Below are 20,099 nucleotides of genomic sequence, written 5' to 3'. Positions count from 1 at the left end.
GTTAATGCCTTTCGTCAATTGTGCATAATTTTATTAGTTTAATAACAACTTAAGCCTTCGATGTTTACACATTTTTTAATTTGATAGAATGTATAAATTATGATAGCTAAATTTCTTATTATACCAATTTATTAATGTTGTGATTAGTTATTGTTAGTTAGTCACTTTCAAAATTGACAAGGATATTGCTCTAAATTTATTGAAGCAGAAAAAATTTGCTCAATATTAAAATTGAAAATGAAAATGGCTGAAGAGATTTTTGACCATAGACTTAAAAGGAGCAAAATCTTTCTTCCCTACTTAATTTGGGATTCTCTTAATACAACTACTAATGCATTATAGGTTAAGGTTATGAGAAGCAAATACAAGATGCGAGCAAATTCAACGGCTTTACGGAAATCATCCTCAAAAGTTTGGCAAGACCTTTGTGATAATGTTCGGAGATGAAAATAGAAGGTGATTTTGGAGAGATGGCTACATACAAGAGGTGGGGCCTTTGGAAAATATCTACTTGGATCCTTGTCAATCAATGAGGGCCTTTGGCGGGTCTCGTTAGAGGGATGGCGGATGACCAGGGCAATTGGAGATGTTACGGTATTTTCTTATATTGTGATGGTGCAGGTCCAGACCTTCGTATATCCGATGAACAGCTAACCCATTATAGTTTGAGTCTTGGAGATGATCTATGGTTAGTTGCTTGGGCGGTTTAAGGGCCCTCAACGAGTGCGGCAGTTTTTATGGCTTTTATTACGTAGTGAAGAGAGGTGAAAAAGGGGCTTTACAAAGATTGTATGTGGTAGAAGCCAAGAAACTACATTACGTGTCCTCAGAGACCAAGTTAGTTTTGGGAAGATTTATTCCAAGCCATTCCATAATCAAGTTCTTTTCATTTTCCTTAAACGTGTGGATTATAAAGAATGTTCACAACTATGATAATCAAAGTTTTGATGAAGTGTATTGGGGGGCTTATTTTCGGTATTGTTTAAAGGAATCTTTGGCGACAGCGTAATCTTGTCATCTCTAGTAATGATATTTTAGTTCAACTGAGGTTGTCATGAACAGCCTCTCTTTGGTTACGAGTGTTATTGCTAGTTCAAATAGGGGTACTAGGCTGAATCATGTTACAATAAGTGTGAGTTAAGTGTAAACCTCTTGTGGGTTGGGTTAAACAATGTAGATGGTGCAGTTCAAGGGCATCAGCTAAGGGAATGTTGAAAGACGAGGATGGTACTTGGTTAATGGGTTTTAGCCGTAGCTTTGGTCGTGCTCAGTGGTTCAAGCGGAGCTCTAAGAAATGCTTGATGGACTGCAATTGGTGCAGGAGCACAGATAGTGAATAGTGGCTGTTGAGAGTGATAACCTTCCAATCCTTCACATGTTCAATGAAGAGCTGGAAGATGTTCGGAGTTTTGCAATGGTTAGAAGGATCAATGAGCTACTAGGCAGACAATGGGAAGTTCATCTGGAATACACTTTTAGAAAAGCTAACCCTGCAGCCGGATTTCACAGCAAGATTGGGTATGAATGATGCTCCAGCTTTCATATTTACGAGCAACCACCAGCAGGTATCTCATCTATACTGTTAGGAGACTCCTTAGGGGTGAATTATGTGAAATGTTCTTCACCGTTATAAGCTGGTCCTGTTTTAATAAGACCTTTATTTTATCCAATGAGAAAAAAATAGAACATGAGATATCATGGTACATGTAATATACCAGTACATAATGATTCCTCCCAGATGTTACTAGATAACTTCTGCTCACGTTTAGCCACTAAAGGAGACCTGTGGACTGGTATCCTACACAAGCCCTACACAACTATGAAGTTCTAAACAAGCCAGCAAATTCCGAGTGTCACTGATCAACTCATAAAGCCTCCTCCAGGCATGTTAGATGGGGCCTGTGATGAAACTTGCCCTTGAGAAACTAATTGTGATCGGCCTGGACCTTGGACATAAGCTGAATTCATTCCTGATCCGACCATTTGTTGTTGCTGTTGCTGCATCTGAGCAAGCTGTGGCTGCTGCTGCAACTGGGGCATCTGCTGTTGTTGCAGCTGGGAGAGTTGCTGCTGCTGCTGCTGTTGCTGTTGCAGCTGAGGGAGTTGTTGCTGTTGCAAATGTGGGAGCGGCTGTTGCTGCTGCGGCTGTTGCTGCTGCTGTTGTTGCAGCTGTGGAAGCTGCTGCTGCTGCTGCTGTTGTTGTTGCAGCTGTGGGAGCTGCTGCTGTGGCATCTGTTGCTGTTGTAGCAGTGGCTGCATCTGTTGCTGCTGCTGTTGATGCTGGCTTGATATTTGTGGTTTAAAGACAACCATATCCTGAATTCCACAAAGAGCTTAGTTCAAATAAAATGCAAAGCTAAATTGAAGCTGTATATTTCATTTGCTGCCTGCTTTTCTTATTTGCCTGTGAGTTTTGGAGAAAAAGCAAGTATTATTTTAGGACAAGTAAAAAGTAAAACTGAAACCTCTTTTTGGGGAAAACTGATGATGACGTTAGGATTGGTAATTTGGTATTACATTTGTTTATTCTTATATGATCAAATTTCATTTTAGCATTTTAGCGACTTTCCTAGACGCTAAGGTAAAATGCTAATAGCAAAAGCAAGAAGCAACAGGAGACGAAAGCCACATGTTACTCATCTACTTATAGCTTTTCCTTAAAAGAAAAATCAAATTAATCATCTTTTTCGGTTTTTATAGATGGGTGGTAACCAGGTAGACTGTTGCAACAGTGCAGGTTGGATTCATGGCAGGTTTTTATCAACTCCAAAATTTTCTGGTTAAGGTGGAACTTTGGAAGCTTAGAACTTGCGCCCAGATATGACTACACTAATAACACACACTCAACCAACTAAAGTTTGGATTCAAAAGTCAGAAAATTCTCACCCCAGGGAAAAGCATCCCTATCAAGCGGTAAGCTTTATCAGAAACTGAAAGCATCAACGTCTGTGAAGGCAATTGGATTACAGCACACTGGGGGAATTAAAAGCAAGAAATTAAGTCAGAATAATCCAGCAGTAACAATTTCATAATTCCACATTTGCAAATGGTTGATAGGATAAAATTTTGAGAAATTTAAAACTCAACATGGATCCTAGAAAAACTCAAAAGGGATGCATATACAATTTAATAAGTCTAAAGAAGAATCTGAGCAGTAATGAGGGTCTATAAGAGTCCTGGAAGACATTCAAATTTAAATTCTTCATTGCTTAAAAGAAAGAATTATCCCAAAACCACTTACAAGCTTCTTCTCTTGTAGCTGTCCAAGAAATCCATGTTGATTCATTGCCCTGAAAACTAAAAAATCTGCCTTCCCAACATATTGCCTGAAGTTAAATAAAACAAAATAAATGAGAAAAAAGGTGGTGGAAAATGTTTTCACCAGCTAGAACTTACTTGTTATTCATGTGATCCTGGGATATAAGACGAACTATTTGCATGGTTTGCGGCCAGTCTGATGCAAGTCTGATAAAACAAAACAAAAGTCCTCAGGTTCTATAGCAAGATTGGCATTAAATGTATACATAAAAATACAAGTATGGTTGCATAAGGACAAAAGACCATGAAGCAAAAAGTAAGGCCACCACTAAAAGAAACAATGAAAACATTTCTACCAATTATTATTTCCTTGGAGAACAGAAAAAAGGTTCACAAACTAAACAAATTAACCATAGACTTACGTCTCAGAAGCAGAGGCACTCCGATAACCCTGAAACAAAATTTTAAAACAAAAGCATCGCGCATCAAATTAGAGATTGCGAATGAAATAGCTCCATGTCAGATGTGTGTTTGAAGCAGAGAATGCAAGCCATTCATAAAAAATTACAAAAAAAAAAAATTAAGGTGAAGAAAAAAGAAAATGCGATGTATTTGAGGCAAAATTATCATCACATGTCCAAGAACATACTTCCAATCTGGTGATGAACACTGGCTGCCCTTGCCTCTGACCAGATAAATTTCCCTGTATGCATTGACCGTTCAAGAGATATGAACAATCCCATGAGAAAACATACAACAATGAAAAGGCAAAACAGTAGAAGAGATCTAATATTAAACAAAAAACCATCAATGTCACTTAAAGGTATTTACAAGGAACAATGGAGAGAAGAATAAAATACAACATAGACAAGGGAGAAAATCAAAGTCAAAAGCATTCCATTTTTTTTCTTTATTTCTTGGCCACCCCCTCAAATGCTTCTTTGGTGGAACTAACAAACCCACTAATGGTTAAATATTACAAGTAATTTAGGTCAAGGTATTGTCTTAGCCAAGGAGACAACAAAGTTTATGGAACCTCTCAAGCAAATGGGAAAGCGTTGAATGTATTCACAGAAGCATCTCAACAACATTTCAGCTCCTTCCTAACAAGCTTCAGAAGTGTTAAATTAGGAATATGGCTGTTTCAACTTTTAGACATCCAAAATTCATGACATGCCTTACAAGAAAAATAGAGACAGAGGATGATGCTTGTTATTAATGATAAAGTCCACTTGATTTCAGGAGGGATGAAGACCGTTATAGAAAAAAATAATAATAAAATAAAGCAAATCACCAAGACTATTCTAAGAAATTGTACACTCCTTAATAGCTCTGATTAAATATATGGTTTATTGGAAGATCGAAAATCACACAAGAAAGTAAGAACCAAAACTACCAAGTACTTCTAGCAGAATATGTGTAAATAAATAAATAAATAAACTACAAGTATAGAAGGAATTCACATGGAAGGTTTCAACATCTACTCATTGCAAGAATATTTTTCCACCAAAACAGCATATCTAATTATATATCATCCTTTAAAAATATATATTTATCATGCAGATTACCTCCCAGACTTTAACATATTTGGATTGGGCTGATTGCAAAGCGCTTGATGTCTGTTGTGATAGAGGCATACTAGCAGCTGAATTGTTGTTCACTCCAAGTGTCTGCATTCCAGATTGTACCTGTTGAGACATTCCTGGAGCAGGAATCAATGTACCAGTTCCAGAAGAAACAGTTGATGGACCAAGACCACTCATGCTCTGGCTCATGGCAACTCCAGTTTGCACCAATTGTGCACCTGAATGATTTCCTTGGCTCATGCTGCCAGGTACTGATTGGCCCATACTCACTGCTCCTTGAACATTACACATTGGTTGTGAAATTCCAATGTTTGAATTTCCAGCCACATTAGAAGTTGCAGAAGCAAATGAATTAAGATTTGAGTTTGGTGGGACCTGTGTAGTCCCTGTAACAGCTCCTGAACCAGGTAATGAAGTCATACCCGATTGCCCAGATGAAAATACAGTTTGAGCCAGAGGCACAGAAGATGTCATTCCGCTAGATATCATATTGGACATATGCATGGCCACTGGAGTTTGACCCATTGATTGAAGTCCTATAGAAGTTCCTCCACTGAGAGCAGCAGAGTTCATCACCCTTGCTTGTGAAAGATTGTTCAGTATGTTGACATTTGCAGCCGCTGGAGGCACAGGACGTAAAGGCTGTGTCATGCCACCTACAGAAGGTTTTATTTCTTGCACATTGTCACTACTTCTCATCACCTCTTCAGTAGTTGTCAATGGTGAAGAAGTTTGCAACATTGGGACTGCTTGAAATGGGGCACGTGGAACAGAAGGAATATGAGGAAAAGCAGGTCCGTTTGCCATCGATGTTATCGTTGTGGGCTCCTGAAGAATACGATATGCTTATGCATCCAAGTAACAACAGAAGAAACCTTTGATTGACTAAAAGTACATGAGCCTTACAACTTTTACGGTGGCAGTGGGAACATTTCCAGCAGAAACAGGTTGCCGGCTCATAATAGATCCATTCACTAGAAACCAACACAAAGACAAATCTTAAGCAAGAATCTATCACAGCAACAAATAACAAGCCTAACTTTTCACAGCTGTAAATTCTCTATTCCTAATTTGCATGCATCTATATCTGCTGCACTGTCTATGACTTAGCATTATTAAAAGAAACGAGGAACACAACAGGGTTATAGATACTGTACAGGTCTTATATTTTCGTTATTAAGTTCTGCAAGAAAGGGAATACGTTTAGGCTTTTTGGGTTTTTTTTCCTTTTTTTTTTTTTTTTACTTCTTGGATGCTGAAGAGGAAACATGTCAATCAATAAGAGGCCATGAGCTTCTATTACTTGGTAATCCTAAAAGAATCCTTCTTTAATGATGCAAACTGAAAAGACAATCTTGAGGATCTAGCTGAATGAAATCAGACCGGACAGAAATAGGATTACAAAAGGAGAGGCTCTACATCCAGCATAATATATGTTAGTTCCCAGCATTCCTATTTGCTAATGTGCTTAAGAGAGCTGAGCTACGAATATGACCAAGCACACAAATTAATCAGCCACATGTAATGGTCAGATACCAGTTAAAAACAGCATTCAATCGGAAGTTATCAAATGATTCTACATAAACCACCTGATGGAACAGAAGTCGGAGGTGTCCCTGCAACCGCATTGACAGAAGCCATGTCCATTTTCACAGGACTCTGATTGGGTGCTAAACTTGGAACTCCAGAGCGACTTAAAGCAGCACAGCCCTCCATAAAATTTTCTGAAATCAGAACAAGAAACTGAGGGTTTCTAACATTGTCAACAGGTGGATCTGATGCTCGGGGGTTTCTCTTTCCCTGTATTTGAGAAATACAGTTAGGGTACCTAGCTCCAGTTAGCAGAGAATGTTAGTGATTAAGTAAAGAAAACAATCTAGGATGAAGACTAGCAAAAATCTAGTAGAAAATAGTTTATCCAGAAGTATATTTATATGAATATGAAAGCTCATCCCTATCTAACAGAGTGCTTCATAATTAAATGGAAAATTCTAAAAAGTTCAATGGAACTATCATCATAGTCCACCAGCAAGTTACAGAGCATACATCCTTTAAAATATTTTCTTAAAAGTTCAAGATGAGACTAGTAGATGTTGGAAGACATGGCCAACATATCTATGTTAGAGAGAAAGTCCCCAAGCTTAACAACGAAACAGACTAAGAAATGTTATCATCCTTACAGCACTGTAGATTGCTTTTAGCTTTGAAAGCTGCTTCGGACATATCACAGATAAAGAAACAGAACACTGCAGTAAAAACTAAGGGTCAGTTAAACTCCTAAAAACGAAGGCCATAACTAGGAGACAAAAGAAGCAAAGTACTGTTGAACTACCTGAGGAAATGATTTAGCTACTGTCTCAGCATCAGACAAACGACTCTCTGTCTGTGATTCCATATTTTCACTTTGCTCCAAGTTTTGAGTCTGTGGCCGATAGACTGGTGTAGGCAAGGGATAAGGATTACTGGCAGCAACAAGAATGCAATGTCTTTGCCCATCAGCAATTTGATGGGTTTGATTTCCATTTGCAGCAATAGGAAACATCTGAGCTACATCAAATGACTAAATAGTAAAATGACAGGTGAAATGTACTAAAATATCAGATCAGGCCTACAGGAACAAGATCTGTCAAATTTAATTGACTAAATAGTAGGAAGGGGTGCATTGAGAGCATTTTAATAAAGTTGAGGATTCAATTGGAACGGTTAGATAATTATCAAACTTAAATAGGTCAATGCTATCTGGTGCAAATACCCAAAATAGGAATCAATTGGAACATAAACCAAAGCACAAAGTCACTTAAATCACATAAAAGATTGACACGTCATACCATCAATGCTTCAGAAAGCCCTTCGGCAATTGCAGCATCATTGAAACCACCACCAGAAAAAGGTATGGCCGACAGCCATTGTAAGAAAATATCAACATCTTTTGTCCACCCACTACGTTGTACTAGGCAAGCTGCATAGAGAACCATATTTTCAACCAAAAAAAATGTAGTTCCAATACTAGTAACCCACTTTAAGTTTCAAGGAAGAAATAGTGCAAACAACATACCACAATACGATCCATGTGTGTTGAATGTAACCAATGAAAGCTCAACATTTGATGTAGTATTCTTCTGTATTTAAACAAGATTCCTAAATTAATATAAAACACAACATTGAGAAAACTGGATATCTTAAACTGACCAGACAGCAATTTCAAAATTTAAATGGCGATGCTAATTTCCTTGTGTAATTTTGGAAGTCTACACTAGATTGCCTATAAATATTGTCTTACAATCAGTCATTTGGTAATGCAATATTTTAAAAAAAAATGATATTGTCTTTTGCTAAATTATCTACAATAAATATTATTTATTATCTGATATCATGTGCCAAGTGCTAATATAAGCATAGTGGCAGCTGATGCTGCATAAAAAGATGATGACCATGCATTTAGAAAAGTAGCTTATCAGAATGGGAAAAGAGGAAAGAGAAAATCCTTTTTACCTGCCCTGCGAATTCGTTACTACAGAAACACCTGAGGAGTTGGTAAAATATGTCAGAAAAAATATAGATTTAACTATAAAACAATCAAATTATTAAGGTTATGCCATAAATCCAAAGCACGCAATGAAACACTTAGTAGGATGGCATGCAAGATGTAGCCTAGGAAGAAGAAAAACACTAGAAAAACACAATGATCAAATTTTATATTGTAAATTAATAAAATGAAGAAATTCCAGTAAATTCACAACCAAATAATGAACTCCACTTTAGACTCTCTCTTAAGTAAATTCTTAAGGTAAATGAAGGATCACATATATCAAAGATTTGCCCCCTAGCAGTTGCTTTGGCACTAAATTCATGGCATAATTTGTGTTCTTATGTTAACAAATCAATAAAATGTCGCCATTAACACAGAATATTTAAAATGGGACGGATACAGGTCCAGGCCCAATTGTTAGCCCAAGTCAGGAGTGGTTTAATATTTTCTGTTATTTGTTGTTGTTTTTATTTCCTACTTTTTAGATTAGTGTCATGATTGTTTATAAATACCAAATTGTACTGAGGAATTGCCAGAAAATATACATGACACGTACTCTCTATTCGGAGGAGATGGTTTCTCTTTCCTTTCTCTCCTAGCAGTCCCTTGTTCGTCATTCTTCTATTTCACACTTATTATATATTCCAGAATCATCCTCGTCAATTCAGGTGATATCACTATGATATCAAAGCGACGTTCTGGGAAATGGGGGATGGGATTCTACACTGCTATGAAAGGGCATTGGGCATCTTCAAAAAGAGTTTGAACGTTTGGAGGCTTTGACTAACAACTCTATAGCTCAGTTCAAAGATGAGATACAAATGGAGCTTAAAAAGGGTATGGAAAATATGAGGGTTGGGCTGGGAAGGATGATTTCCCAGATGTTCCGTCACTCACTAGAAGATTTACACATGCCTACAACTCATCAAGGTCCAGTAGAATCGAGTGATACTGCTGATAAAGGAAAAATTCCCATGCGTGCTACAGAAGTAACTCTTCTCTCACTCAAGCTCAGGTCATTCATGAACTACAAGGTTCAGATACTCTGTCAAAGGCAATGAAGAATAATGTAAGGAAAAAGCAAGCTAGAGTACCCATGCTTTGATGGAACAGATTTTTTGGGATGGCACCTCAAGGTTGAACAGTTTTTTGAAGCACTAGAAGCTTTGGAAAAGGACAAGACGCAAACCGTTATGATTCATCTTGACAAGAAAGCACCGTAATGGCTAACAGTCATTAGGTCTAAGGGTAGCTTGAAGGATGTTAACTAGAAACAATACGTGCTGGAGATGCGATCAAATTTCAATGACAATGAGCAGAGTTGGTAAGTCTAAAACAAACTGCTTTAGTGAGATATCTAAATCAGTGAGACATTTTTCCCAAAAATATTGACCCGTGCATTAATCTTGCAAGGCAAATGGAGGCCCTGCTTTATAATCTACCCTGTAAGCCTTTTATTCCTTATGACAATCCCTTAACTACACCTCCTATGCATTAATACCCACACAATGAACCTAAACCAAATATATCATTATCAGCCTTATTACCTGCATCAAAAACCTCATTCCTACCTTATCCTACACAAACTAAACCTCAATCAACAAGATCTCAAAAGTTCACTTATCCAAAAAATGAACACACCTCTAAGACATCTAGACTGATCAGGGAAGAAAGGGAAGAACGAAGAAAAAGAGGTCTTTGTACATGGTGTGGTAGTAAATACAATTTTGGCCATAAATGTGTTAGGTCACAGCTGTATCAGATACTGGTAGAAGATTTGGATGAACCAAAGAATGAATTGGAGGAATTTTCTGACTGTTTAGAATCAATAGAGGAAACTGGAATTAAGGTGAAAGGACAAACAACCATGATAAACCCATTATTTCTTTCATGCACTATTCGATACTAAAGACTATTAATCAATGAAGTTAATTGGAGGACTAAGAATCAACCTTTGGTGGTTTTGGTTGATACAAGGAGCACGCATAATTTTGTTGACCAACCAATGGTGAGGAAACTTCACTGTCCAACATATATGCTTAACAGTCACGGTGTCTCTGCAGCTAATGGTGAGGTTTTGATGGCTCTAGAGGGATGTAAAGAACTAGAGTGGAGTTGTCAAGGTTTATCTTAAAAAACTGATTTTCTTGTGCTGCCATTAAGAGGTTGTGAGTTGGTGTTAGGGATACAATGGTTCCTTAGTTGGGATCTATATTATGAGACTTTCATGCCTTGACTATGGAGCCCACCATTGGTTCCAAGACATTTTTACTCAAGAGAATAGAAGCTGGTGAAGTTCATACCACCTTTGAAAACACATTGTACTAAGTTATCAAAAACTTGTGATAAAGGCTCTTGCATATCATAACTACTAGACTTACAGAAGCTATTATATGCCAGTATCCATTCGTGATAAACCATGTGACAAGCTGTTGCCCCATGATCCTGAAACTCTCTTACAACTCTTTGCTGTGGTATTTAAGGTACCAAAGGGACTGCCTCAAAGAAGGAGTTGTGATCATTGAATACCACTTTTTGATGAATCTCAAGTGGTTAATTAGACGCTATTGATACAACTATACAAAAGACTGAAATTGAATGGTTGAAATGAAAGATGCTGAGATTATACGAGACAACAACAATCCTTTCGCATGTCTAGAGTGTTGGTCAAGAAAAACGACAGGTCTTGGTCCCTTGGAGGCTATATATTGAATATCGGTAGCCAAACAAACTTACTGTTAAGGATCAATTTCCAATTCCATTGGTTGAGGAGCTTTCGGATGAATTAGTAGATGCTTGCTGGTTTTCAAAACTTGATTTGAGATCCGGCTATCACTAAATCCACATGAGAGAAGAAGATATTTATAAGACCGCTTTTCGAACTCATCAAGATCACTACAAGTTCTTAATGATGCCATTTGGTCTCACAAACATTCCAACCATTTTTCAACCATTATTAAGGAGACTTTTCTTAGTGTTCTTTGGCAATATATTAGTTTATTTAGTCTCTTGGGACTTGGTAGTCTCATTCGATGCATCTCTATAAGGTTTTTGAAGTGTTGGCCCGACATCAACTTTATGTCAAACAACAAAAATGTGAGTTTGGAGCTACCCAAGTAGAATAATCAGGGGCATGTTATCAGCAAAAGTGTTGTTTCAATGGTTTGTAAGAAGGTTGCTTGTGTTTTAGAATGGCTTGCATTGCAAACCGTTAAAGAGCTTCGTGGATTAATTGGATTAAAGGGTATTAAAGGCGATTATGAGGAGCTATGGAAAAATAGGAAAACCCCTTACGGGATTATTGAAGAAGGGTTGTTTTGATTGGAATGCAAAGGCACAAGCAGCTTTCGAAGATTTGAAATAGGCAATAACCATGGCACCACTCTTAACACTGCTTGATTTCAATGCCACCTTCACAGCTGAAGCTGATGCGTGTAACACAGGAATTGGAGCAGTGCTTAGCCAAGGAGGTAGATTTATTGCCTACTTCAATAAGGCTTTGGGACCTAAGCATCAAGCTTTTCCAATATATGAGAAAGAAATGCTAGCGATACTGGCCACAGTGATAAAATGAAATTCATTTATGTTGGGAAGGCATTTTTTGATAAAAAAAAATAATCACCAAAGTTTATGATTCTTGCTAGATCAAAAACCCAATACACCAGCTCAGCAATTATGGGTGGTACACATGATGGGTTATGACTATGATTTGGTTCATAGAAAAGGCACTACAAATGCAACTGTCAATGCCTTGTCAAGATGCCCACATCACTTATGCCGGGGGAGAGACCAAGGGACTGGGTGAAGTGGTTACCCCTGGCCAAATGGTGGTTCAATACCACCTATCATATTGCTACACATGTAACACCTTATGAGATTGTGTATGGGCAGCCTCTGCCAACTCACTTTCCTTACTTAGCAGGTGATTCTAACGTAGCTGCAGTAGATAAAAGTCTGAAGGCTAGAGAAGCTACTATTAAGATGTTCTAGTTCTATCTTAAATGAGCACATAATAGAATGAAACAACAAGCAGATAAAAAAGGGCGTATAGGCAGTTTCAGATTGGAGACTGGGTATTGGTGAAGCTACAGCCTTATAGACAAAAAACCATAGCTAACAGGGCATGGCTGAAGTTATCAGCTTGTTATTTTGGGCCTTATCAAAACATAGGTAAAGTGGCAGTAGCATATAAACTGCAATCAACAGTAGGGGGAACAGTGCATCCTGTTTTCTATGTGTCTTAGCTCAAGCAATTTGTAGGAAAGGAACCAATTATTATCAATAGACAAATGGTCAAGTGAGGCAACCAAGCTGTTACAGAACCGTAGGTTACTTGGAGGAACTCTTTCCCAGAAGATGCTACTTGGGAGACTCTATCCACATTGCAGACTCAAATTCCAGATTTCCTCCTTGAGGACAAGGATGCACTGAAGGAGAAGACAGTTAATACTTGATACAGGTCCAATTGTTAGCCCAAGTCAGATAAGTGGTTTACTGTTTTCTGTTTTTGTTATATTTATTTCCTGCTTTTCAGATTAGTGTCATGGTTGTTTATAAATACCAAATTGTACTGAGGAATTGCCAGACAATACACATGACACCTACTCTCACTATTCAGAGAAGATTCTTACAACAATCTTTTCTCCCTAATGTCTCTTTCTTTTCTCCTAACGGTTCCCTGTTCATCATTCTTCTATTTCACACTTATCATATATTCCAGAATCAATCGTCAAATTCAGGTAATATCAAGGACCATTCAGTGGGCATATAAAGCGAAATCCAGAGAGCATAATTCCGTAAGCAAAAAGTTATCTGAAATTTTGACTAGAAAATTTCACAGACATCTCAAGAATGGAAATCTTCGAAAATAATATTAATATCAACTTTAAGAAAGACTATAACTTTACTAACGAGTATTAAGGGAATTAAACAATAAAAGCAATTGGAGGAAAAGAAAGAGAAAGAAGGAAGGAAGGAGACCTGATGATCTTTTCGAGGTAATCAGAAAGTATGATTTGCCAGTAGGGACCCATGGCGGCGGTGCCTTCAACGGCCACGATCAGCTGCTTCTCCGCCATCTGCTACTTCGCGCTTCAATTAATTAATAATACAAAGAGTATACAACTCAAAAGGGACTTTAATCTGTACCCCCAAAGAAATCAATTTTGTTCAAGAACCCTTCTTATGTCAGCCTCAAATTATTTCATTCGAGTCACTTCAGTAAAACCCGACCCGAAAGTCTCAAGCCAGTCAATGGGTCAGCCGGACATCAAATATATTAGTTCTAATTACAAAATTGCCTCCTAAATTATGTTGCATTTCACACTTAGATACCTAAATTTATTATTAAAAGTGGCCTTTAAACTACAAATTTGTCTATTTTATACAAAAATAAAAATGTGTATGAATGGTACTTAAACTATAAGTTTTGTCTTATTTTATCCAAAAAAAAAAAGTATGAATTCCAATAAAAATGTGTCACATGTCACACTTTTATTAGTTGGTATTGCGTATCGAGGTAAGATTGAATTTAGTGGTACTTAAATTATAAATTTTATCCAGAAAAAGGTGTATGAATTCCAATAAGAATGTGTCACATGTCACACTTTTATTAGTCAGTATTATGTATCAGGGTAAGATGAGGCAAAATGAATAACTTAGGTATCACTTTTGATTTATTTCAAAAAAAAAAGTGTAACACCCCGAACCCGTCTCAGTCACCGAACTAAGGTTACGGAGCGTTACTGAACAAAACAAAACTTTAAACTTCAAAAAAAAGTAAGTATTTAAAATTAAGTAACATTTTAATATCTTAATACAATCATAGCAAACATACACATTTGGGCCTTAAATTGAGCTTTTGGGACCCCTAAAAATATTTTGGGAACATTCGGGGATCATTTTGAAACAAAACAAAAAAATTTGAAATAAAATGCAAAATTTGGGAAATAGGGGTAACATGATTGTGCGGCCAGGCCATGTGACATAGTCCAGACCGTGTGAACATTCGAAGTAGGGACACACAGTCATGTCTTAGCTCGTGTGTTCGCCCGTGTGAGTATTTGAAAAAGGGCCACACAGTTGTGTCATAGGTCGTGTGCCCGACCGTGTGGGTATTCGATGTTGGGTCACACGGCCGTGTCGCAGGCTATGTTCCAGATCGTGCTCGAAACTGTTTTGGGAGACACGACTGTATCGCAAACCGTGTGAAACCTGTACCTAAAATATAAATGACACACGATCGTGTGAGATGACCGTGTGTGGCGCACGACAATGTGACAGCCCGTGTCCCAAGCCGTGTGCACCAAAATTAACCCCTAAAACAAGTCATTTCCATGCCAAGTCTTTCCAAACAAGAAACACCATACACACACATTCACATGGCCAAAACACTTACTAAACATACTCCAAACATGCTAAATCAATCAACCTATGAATTCTAACCAATATGCCATTCAAAGGCACCTCAATTCAAGACAATTTAACATCACATTATAACCTAAATTCTTATTTCCACAACTACCAACCATTCAACATTTCATACACTTAAAGACATATCATAAGTTATGCATTTACATACCATCCCAAAGTGACCAAAGCACATTCTTAATAGGCATTACAAATTCATCATCTTAAACTCAAAAGACATAATCAAATCAAGTGACCCACATAACATACTTACAACATCTATCACATATAATCCTATACATTAAGCCTTATACATGCCATTTATAACCAATGCCAAAATATTCAAAAACTACCAAAGTGACTTCTGGATAGTGTGATAAGACTCCGACAAGGTTCCAACTAGTCGAGCTTCCGATAGACTACAAAACAGAAGAAACACAACTACGTAAGCATTATTTGCTTAGTAAGCTCACATAAGATTAACTTCAACTTACCGAACATCAATTGATAAACCATTCAACCAAGTCCATTTCAACATTAAAAACATGATAGTTTCCTATCCATAATAATCCACATGGTTAATAACCAACATGTAAACATAATATCTATGTGACATAGCATATGCTAATAAATGAATTTCCATAATTCATCTTTTCCATCACATGATAAATTCTCATCATTAACATTTCATAAGGTCATGAACAATAATCAATTGTATACATGCATTTCTTCAACTTTTACTTACTCGTTGAACTTAATAGAATCACAATGGTTACTTGTAATAATATTTCCAGAACGCGTTAAAGTTACCTGATTTACTACACCAGTATGAAGCCTGCTAGGCTCAAGGCCTGATTACATGCACCGGTATAAAGCCTGTTAGGTTCAAAACCCGATACAATGTCTCCAATACAACTTAATTTCCATCAATCAACAAAATGTAATCACAAACACCTTAACTAATAAGGTAGAACCAATAGCAAGGAATTTAATATAACATTATGTATAATACGAGCTTACATCGATAACTATGGCTGTAAAAACAGAGTCGAATGCTAATCCAAAGCTTTCGCTTTTCCCCGATTTAAGTTTGGTTGTTGTGTATCTTGATCTAAATAATATTTTCATTCAATTAAGTATTTCAAATAGCTTCAAATATTCAAATCAAACCTGTAATCAAAATTAATCAAAAATTACAAAATTACCCTTAATATTTTAACCTTTATACAATTTAGTCCCTAGGTTTATAACTTGCAATTTCACCATTTTTAAATAAACAACCTATTAGCCGAATTTCCTAGTGTTTCTTAACAACCCATAATTTCCACCATTTCACATTAATACCAAAAGGTTTTGCTCTTTTAACACATTAATCCCTAAACCTTGAAATCACTAAAAATCATTTAACAAATCATGTCTATTTAACAATCATACACAATAATCTATCAATTAAATTCAAAATACATTCAAACTCAAACATGGCAAGACCCTAGACTTTTAAAAACTTTAGAAATTGACCCCTAGGTTAGGTAAATTAAGCTAAAACGAGTTCAAAAACATAAAAATAATTAAAAACGGGGCTAAAAAACATACCATGCATGGAAATATAGGTTGGTCAAAGCTTCCTCTTCTTTTTCAATGATGATTCGATTTTGAAATGGAAAAATGAGGAAGATGATAAAATTTTTACCTTCTGTTTTGTTTAATATTTGATTTTATTATTAATTTACAAAATTAACCTTTAAAATCTATTGAAATTTCACTAAAACCTATCCATAAACATCCACTAACATGTAATATGGTATAATTACCACCTAAGTCCACTAGCTTTCCTTTCCATAGTCATCTAACCACTTTAACTAATAGAAAACAAGTTTTACATCTTTTACAATTTAGCCATTTTTACTTAATTAACTATTTAAACAATCAAATTTCTTAACGAAAATTTAATATGACCTTAAAATAAGCCTATAAACATTAAAAATATTTACTACCTAGTCGAAATTGTGATCCCGAGACCATTATTTCCTACACTACTAAAAATGGGTTGCTACAAAAAGTACCGCTTTCGATTAAAAAATTAATTTACTACTCAACTAAAGCTTTAATTTGATATTTTTATACAATTTAATTTTATTACGTACACTAGGGGTGAGCGCTCAATTGAATCGAATTGAATTGAATTGAATCGAATGAAAAAAATTCGAGTTGACTAATCCTATTTTATCATCCTAACTCGATTTGAAATTTTCTTAAATGAGATGGAATTTGAATCGAATATATTTGTTCGAGTTATGACTTTGGGTTCTTATAGCCATTGCCACCCACCGTAATCAAGTTTGTTATTAACTTTCATCTCCTCATAATTTATTTATTAATCTTTTATATATGTGTTAGCTTTTTTACTTGCTTAGTTGCTTCAATTATCTTTTGATTCTTGTCACCATGTATTTTAAAATTAAAAATATATTAAAGGTAAAAGATGTGATTTTTAATAAAATTTATTTTAAAGATAAAATGTGAAATTGATACCAACAAAAATTTTAACACAAATATTTTATGGCATCATCAATAATTCAATTTTAATAAAATTGATAAAGATTCAACATGATTAAAAAATTTAATAATATAAATAGTACGAATATGAAATTTAATTCAATAATATAAATGATAGACATAAATTTGAAAAAAAAATTAGGGTTTGGGAGGAAGTAAAAGTTTTGGGGAAAAGCAAAAGGAAAAAAAATTTTGGGGGGAAGTAAAAGGGAAAAATTTTAGCGGTTCGGGGGGAAGTAAAATTTTTTAGGGGGAAGTAAAAGTTTTGGGAGGAAAATAAAAAGAAAAACTTTTTGGGGTTTGAGAGAAGTAATTTTTTTACGTTAAAGTAAAGGGTTTGAGGGGGGTTGGGGGAAGGGAAGTAAAAGGGTTTGGTATTTGGTTTATTCAAATTATTTGAATTTGAAAATTCAACTATATTCGAACTAAAAATTCAAAAAAAAAGTCGAGTTGATTCGGTTAACTCAATTAATTCAATTTGAATAATTTGAAATTCAAACCTTTTTTTTTCAAGTTTTTCGAGTCAAACCGAATTTTTCTCACCCTTAATGCATACTTTCTTACCTATATTCGTTGTATATATTTATACTATCTATTAAGCCTTTTTAATTGAGTTGGTGTCACCCTTAACTAGGTCACTAACTTGGTCAGGAAATTACAGAATTGTCTTTCCGTAACTAAAAAAGTTATATTATTCAAGGGTATTTTAGTATTTTTTTTATTTTTGTTTATTTCCTGCTTTTTAGATTAGTGTGATGATTGTTTTAAATAAGCTGACGATTGAAAATCGACACCCCTTACCTCACATCGATAATTTATTTGACCAGTTGAAAGAAGATTCCGTCTTTTCTAAGATTGATTTGAGATTGGGGTATTACCAATTGAAGGTAAAAGATAATGACTTACCAAAAACAACATTTTGTACACAATATGGTCACTACGAATTTCTGGTGATGCCCTTTGAACTAACAAATGCTCCTGCACATTCATGGATCTCATTAACCACATATTTCAACCTTATTTGGATCAGTTCGTAGTAGTATTCATCGATGATATCCTGATATATTTGAGATTGGGAGCTGGACACTAACCATCTCAGGATTATGTTGCAAGTTTTGCGAGAGAAGCAATTATATGGGAACCTCAGTAAGTGTGAGTTATGGTTATCTGATATGGTGGTTTTAGGACATGTTATTTCGATAGAAGGAATTCATGTGGACCTGAAAAAGATAGAAGCTATCCTTCAATGGAAAGCACCAAAAAATGTGTCAGAAATCTGGAATTTCCTTGATTTAGTTGGTTATCACAGAAGATTCATGAATGAGTTTTCTAAGATAGCTACGCCAATGATGAAGTTGCTTCAAAAGAACTCGTCGTTTATTTGGAACGATCAGTGTCAGGAAAGTTTTGAAAAGTTGAAAGTGATGTTGAAGAAAGCACTGATCTTGACTTTGCCTGAATTGGGGAAAAAGTTTGTTGTTTATAGTGAAATTTCGTTAAATGGTTTGAGATGTTTTTTGATTCAAGATGGAAAGGTGATTACGTATGCATCTCGATAGCTGAAAAGGCATGAACTCAACTATCTAACACACGATTTAGAGCTTGTTGATGTGGTTTTTGCTCTAAAGATCTGGATGCACTGTTTGTATGGTGAAAAGTGTCATATCTGTACCAATCATAAGATTCTTAAATACCTCCTATCTCAAAAGGAGCTGAATTTGAGACAACATCGTTGGATTGTGTTGTTGAAATACTACGACTGTGTCATTGATTATCATTCAGGAAAGACTAATGTTGTACCTGATGCATTGAGCAAGAAAGCAGCGGTTGAATTGTGAGCAATGTTTGCCCAACTTTATTAACAGTGACGGAGGTTTGTTGGCCGAATTAAAAATCAAACAAGTGTTGATTGATCAAATCAGGGAGCCATAGCTTGTTGATTCCAAGTTGTCAGAGAAAAAGAAAATGGTTCAGCAAGGTATTGTTTAGAATTTCTATATTGATGATAGCGATTGCTTAAGATTCTGTAATCAAATCTGTGTTCCAAATGTAGGTGATTTGAAAGAGCTGATACTTCATGAAGCTCAAGATAGTCCATTCGCTATGCATATTGATGGTGCAAAAATGTATTATGACTTATGAGAAACGTATTGGTGGTCTGGTATGAAAAAAGGAATTATTGAATATGTCGCCAAATATCTGACCTGTCAATGGGTAAAAGTAGAGCATCAGATTCCCACTAGACTACTTCAGCTTAGCCTTCCATCCTAAATCTGATGGTCAACCGAAATGAATAATTTAGATGTGAGAAGAAATGCTTCGATCTTGTGTTATTGATTTTGAAATAGGCTGGGAACATTATTTACCACTAGCTGAATTCATGTATAATAACAGTTTCTAGTTGAGTATTTAAATGGTTCCATATGAGGCACTATATGGTCGACGGTGTAGAGTGTCCATTTGTTAGTCAGAAGTAAGTGAAAAAAAGATTGTTAGATTGGAATTGATTTAGGAAACTGAAGATACAGTTAAACTGATAAAGGATAGACTGAAAACAAATTTCAATAGGAAAAAATCTTATGCTAATATGTAACATAGAGATATCGAGTATTCTGTGGGAGACAAGGTATTCCTCAAAGTTTCTCTGTTGAAGAAAGTTCTACGATTCGTTCATAAAGGGAAGTTGAGCCTCAGATTCATCAGGACATATGAAATCACAAAAAGGATTGGACCTATGGCATATCGACTAGCACTACTGGCGG

At 35.9% G+C, this 20,099-nt stretch overlaps 2 protein-coding genes across 5 annotated transcripts; one reads left to right on the top strand and one right to left on the bottom strand.

Moving 5' to 3' along the window:
• Positions 1-1,641: 1,641 nt before the first annotated feature.
• On the bottom strand, positions 1,642-13,544 carry LOC105794155 (mediator of RNA polymerase II transcription subunit 25). Of its 4 annotated transcripts, none has more exons than XM_012623181.2 (15): positions 13,354-13,543; positions 8,337-8,367; positions 7,900-7,963; positions 7,673-7,803; positions 7,177-7,404; positions 7,025-7,090; positions 6,434-6,644; positions 5,751-5,818; positions 4,827-5,672; positions 3,908-3,961; positions 3,681-3,709; positions 3,397-3,465; positions 3,242-3,326; positions 2,887-2,973; positions 1,642-2,316 (listed from the first exon to the last, which is right to left on the bottom strand). In XM_012623181.2, the coding sequence occupies exons 1-15, from the start codon at positions 13,449-13,451 to the stop codon at positions 1,861-1,863; spliced, it is 2,523 nt and encodes an 840-aa protein (XP_012478635.1). In that variant the 5' UTR covers positions 13,452-13,543; the 3' UTR covers positions 1,642-1,860. The 4 variants fall into 4 exon arrangements, with proteins under 4 accessions (XP_012478635.1, XP_012478636.1, XP_052484263.1 ...); XM_012623182.2 differs by having other exon boundaries at positions 7,177-7,386; XM_052628303.1 differs by lacking the exon at positions 7,025-7,090 and having other exon boundaries at positions 13,354-13,544.
• A 4,965-nt stretch (positions 13,545-18,509) lies between these two features.
• On the top strand, positions 18,510-19,175 carry LOC128039945 (uncharacterized mitochondrial protein AtMg00860-like). The gene is made up of 2 exons (XM_052628885.1): positions 18,510-18,872; positions 18,966-19,175. Exons 1-2 carry the CDS (start codon positions 18,510-18,512, stop codon positions 19,173-19,175), a joined length of 573 nt encoding a protein of 190 aa, XP_052484845.1.
• The last annotated feature ends 924 nt before the right edge of the window (positions 19,176-20,099 follow it).

Source organism: Gossypium raimondii, chromosome 3 (genome assembly GCF_025698545.1).
Source record: "Gossypium raimondii isolate GPD5lz chromosome 3, ASM2569854v1, whole genome shotgun sequence".
Lineage (NCBI taxonomy): Eukaryota > Viridiplantae > Streptophyta > Magnoliopsida > Malvales > Malvaceae > Gossypium > Gossypium raimondii.
This window is presented reverse-complemented; position numbering and strand designations above follow the sequence as displayed.

Excerpts from the sequence above, each read along its gene's own strand:
- LOC105794155 (XM_012623181.2), bottom strand. The coding sequence starts at position 13,451 with ATGGCGGAGAAGCAGCTGATCGTGGCCGTTGAAGGCACCGCCGCCATG. Across the intron at positions 3,710-3,907 it reads TGTTCATCACCAGATTGGAA|GGTTATCGGAGTGCCTCTGC; the intron begins GTATGTTCTTGG and ends ATTTTGTTTCAG. Across the intron at positions 2,317-2,886 it reads TAGGGATGCTTTTCCCTGGG|GATATGGTTGTCTTTAAACC; the intron begins GTGAGAATTTTC and ends TGTGGAATTCAG.
- LOC128039945 (XM_052628885.1), top strand. The coding sequence starts at position 18,510 with ATGGTGGTTTTAGGACATGTTATTTCGATAGAAGGAATTCATGTGGAC. Across the intron at positions 18,873-18,965 it reads TTTTGATTCAAGATGGAAAG|ATCTGGATGCACTGTTTGTA; the intron begins GTGATTACGTAT and ends TTTGCTCTAAAG.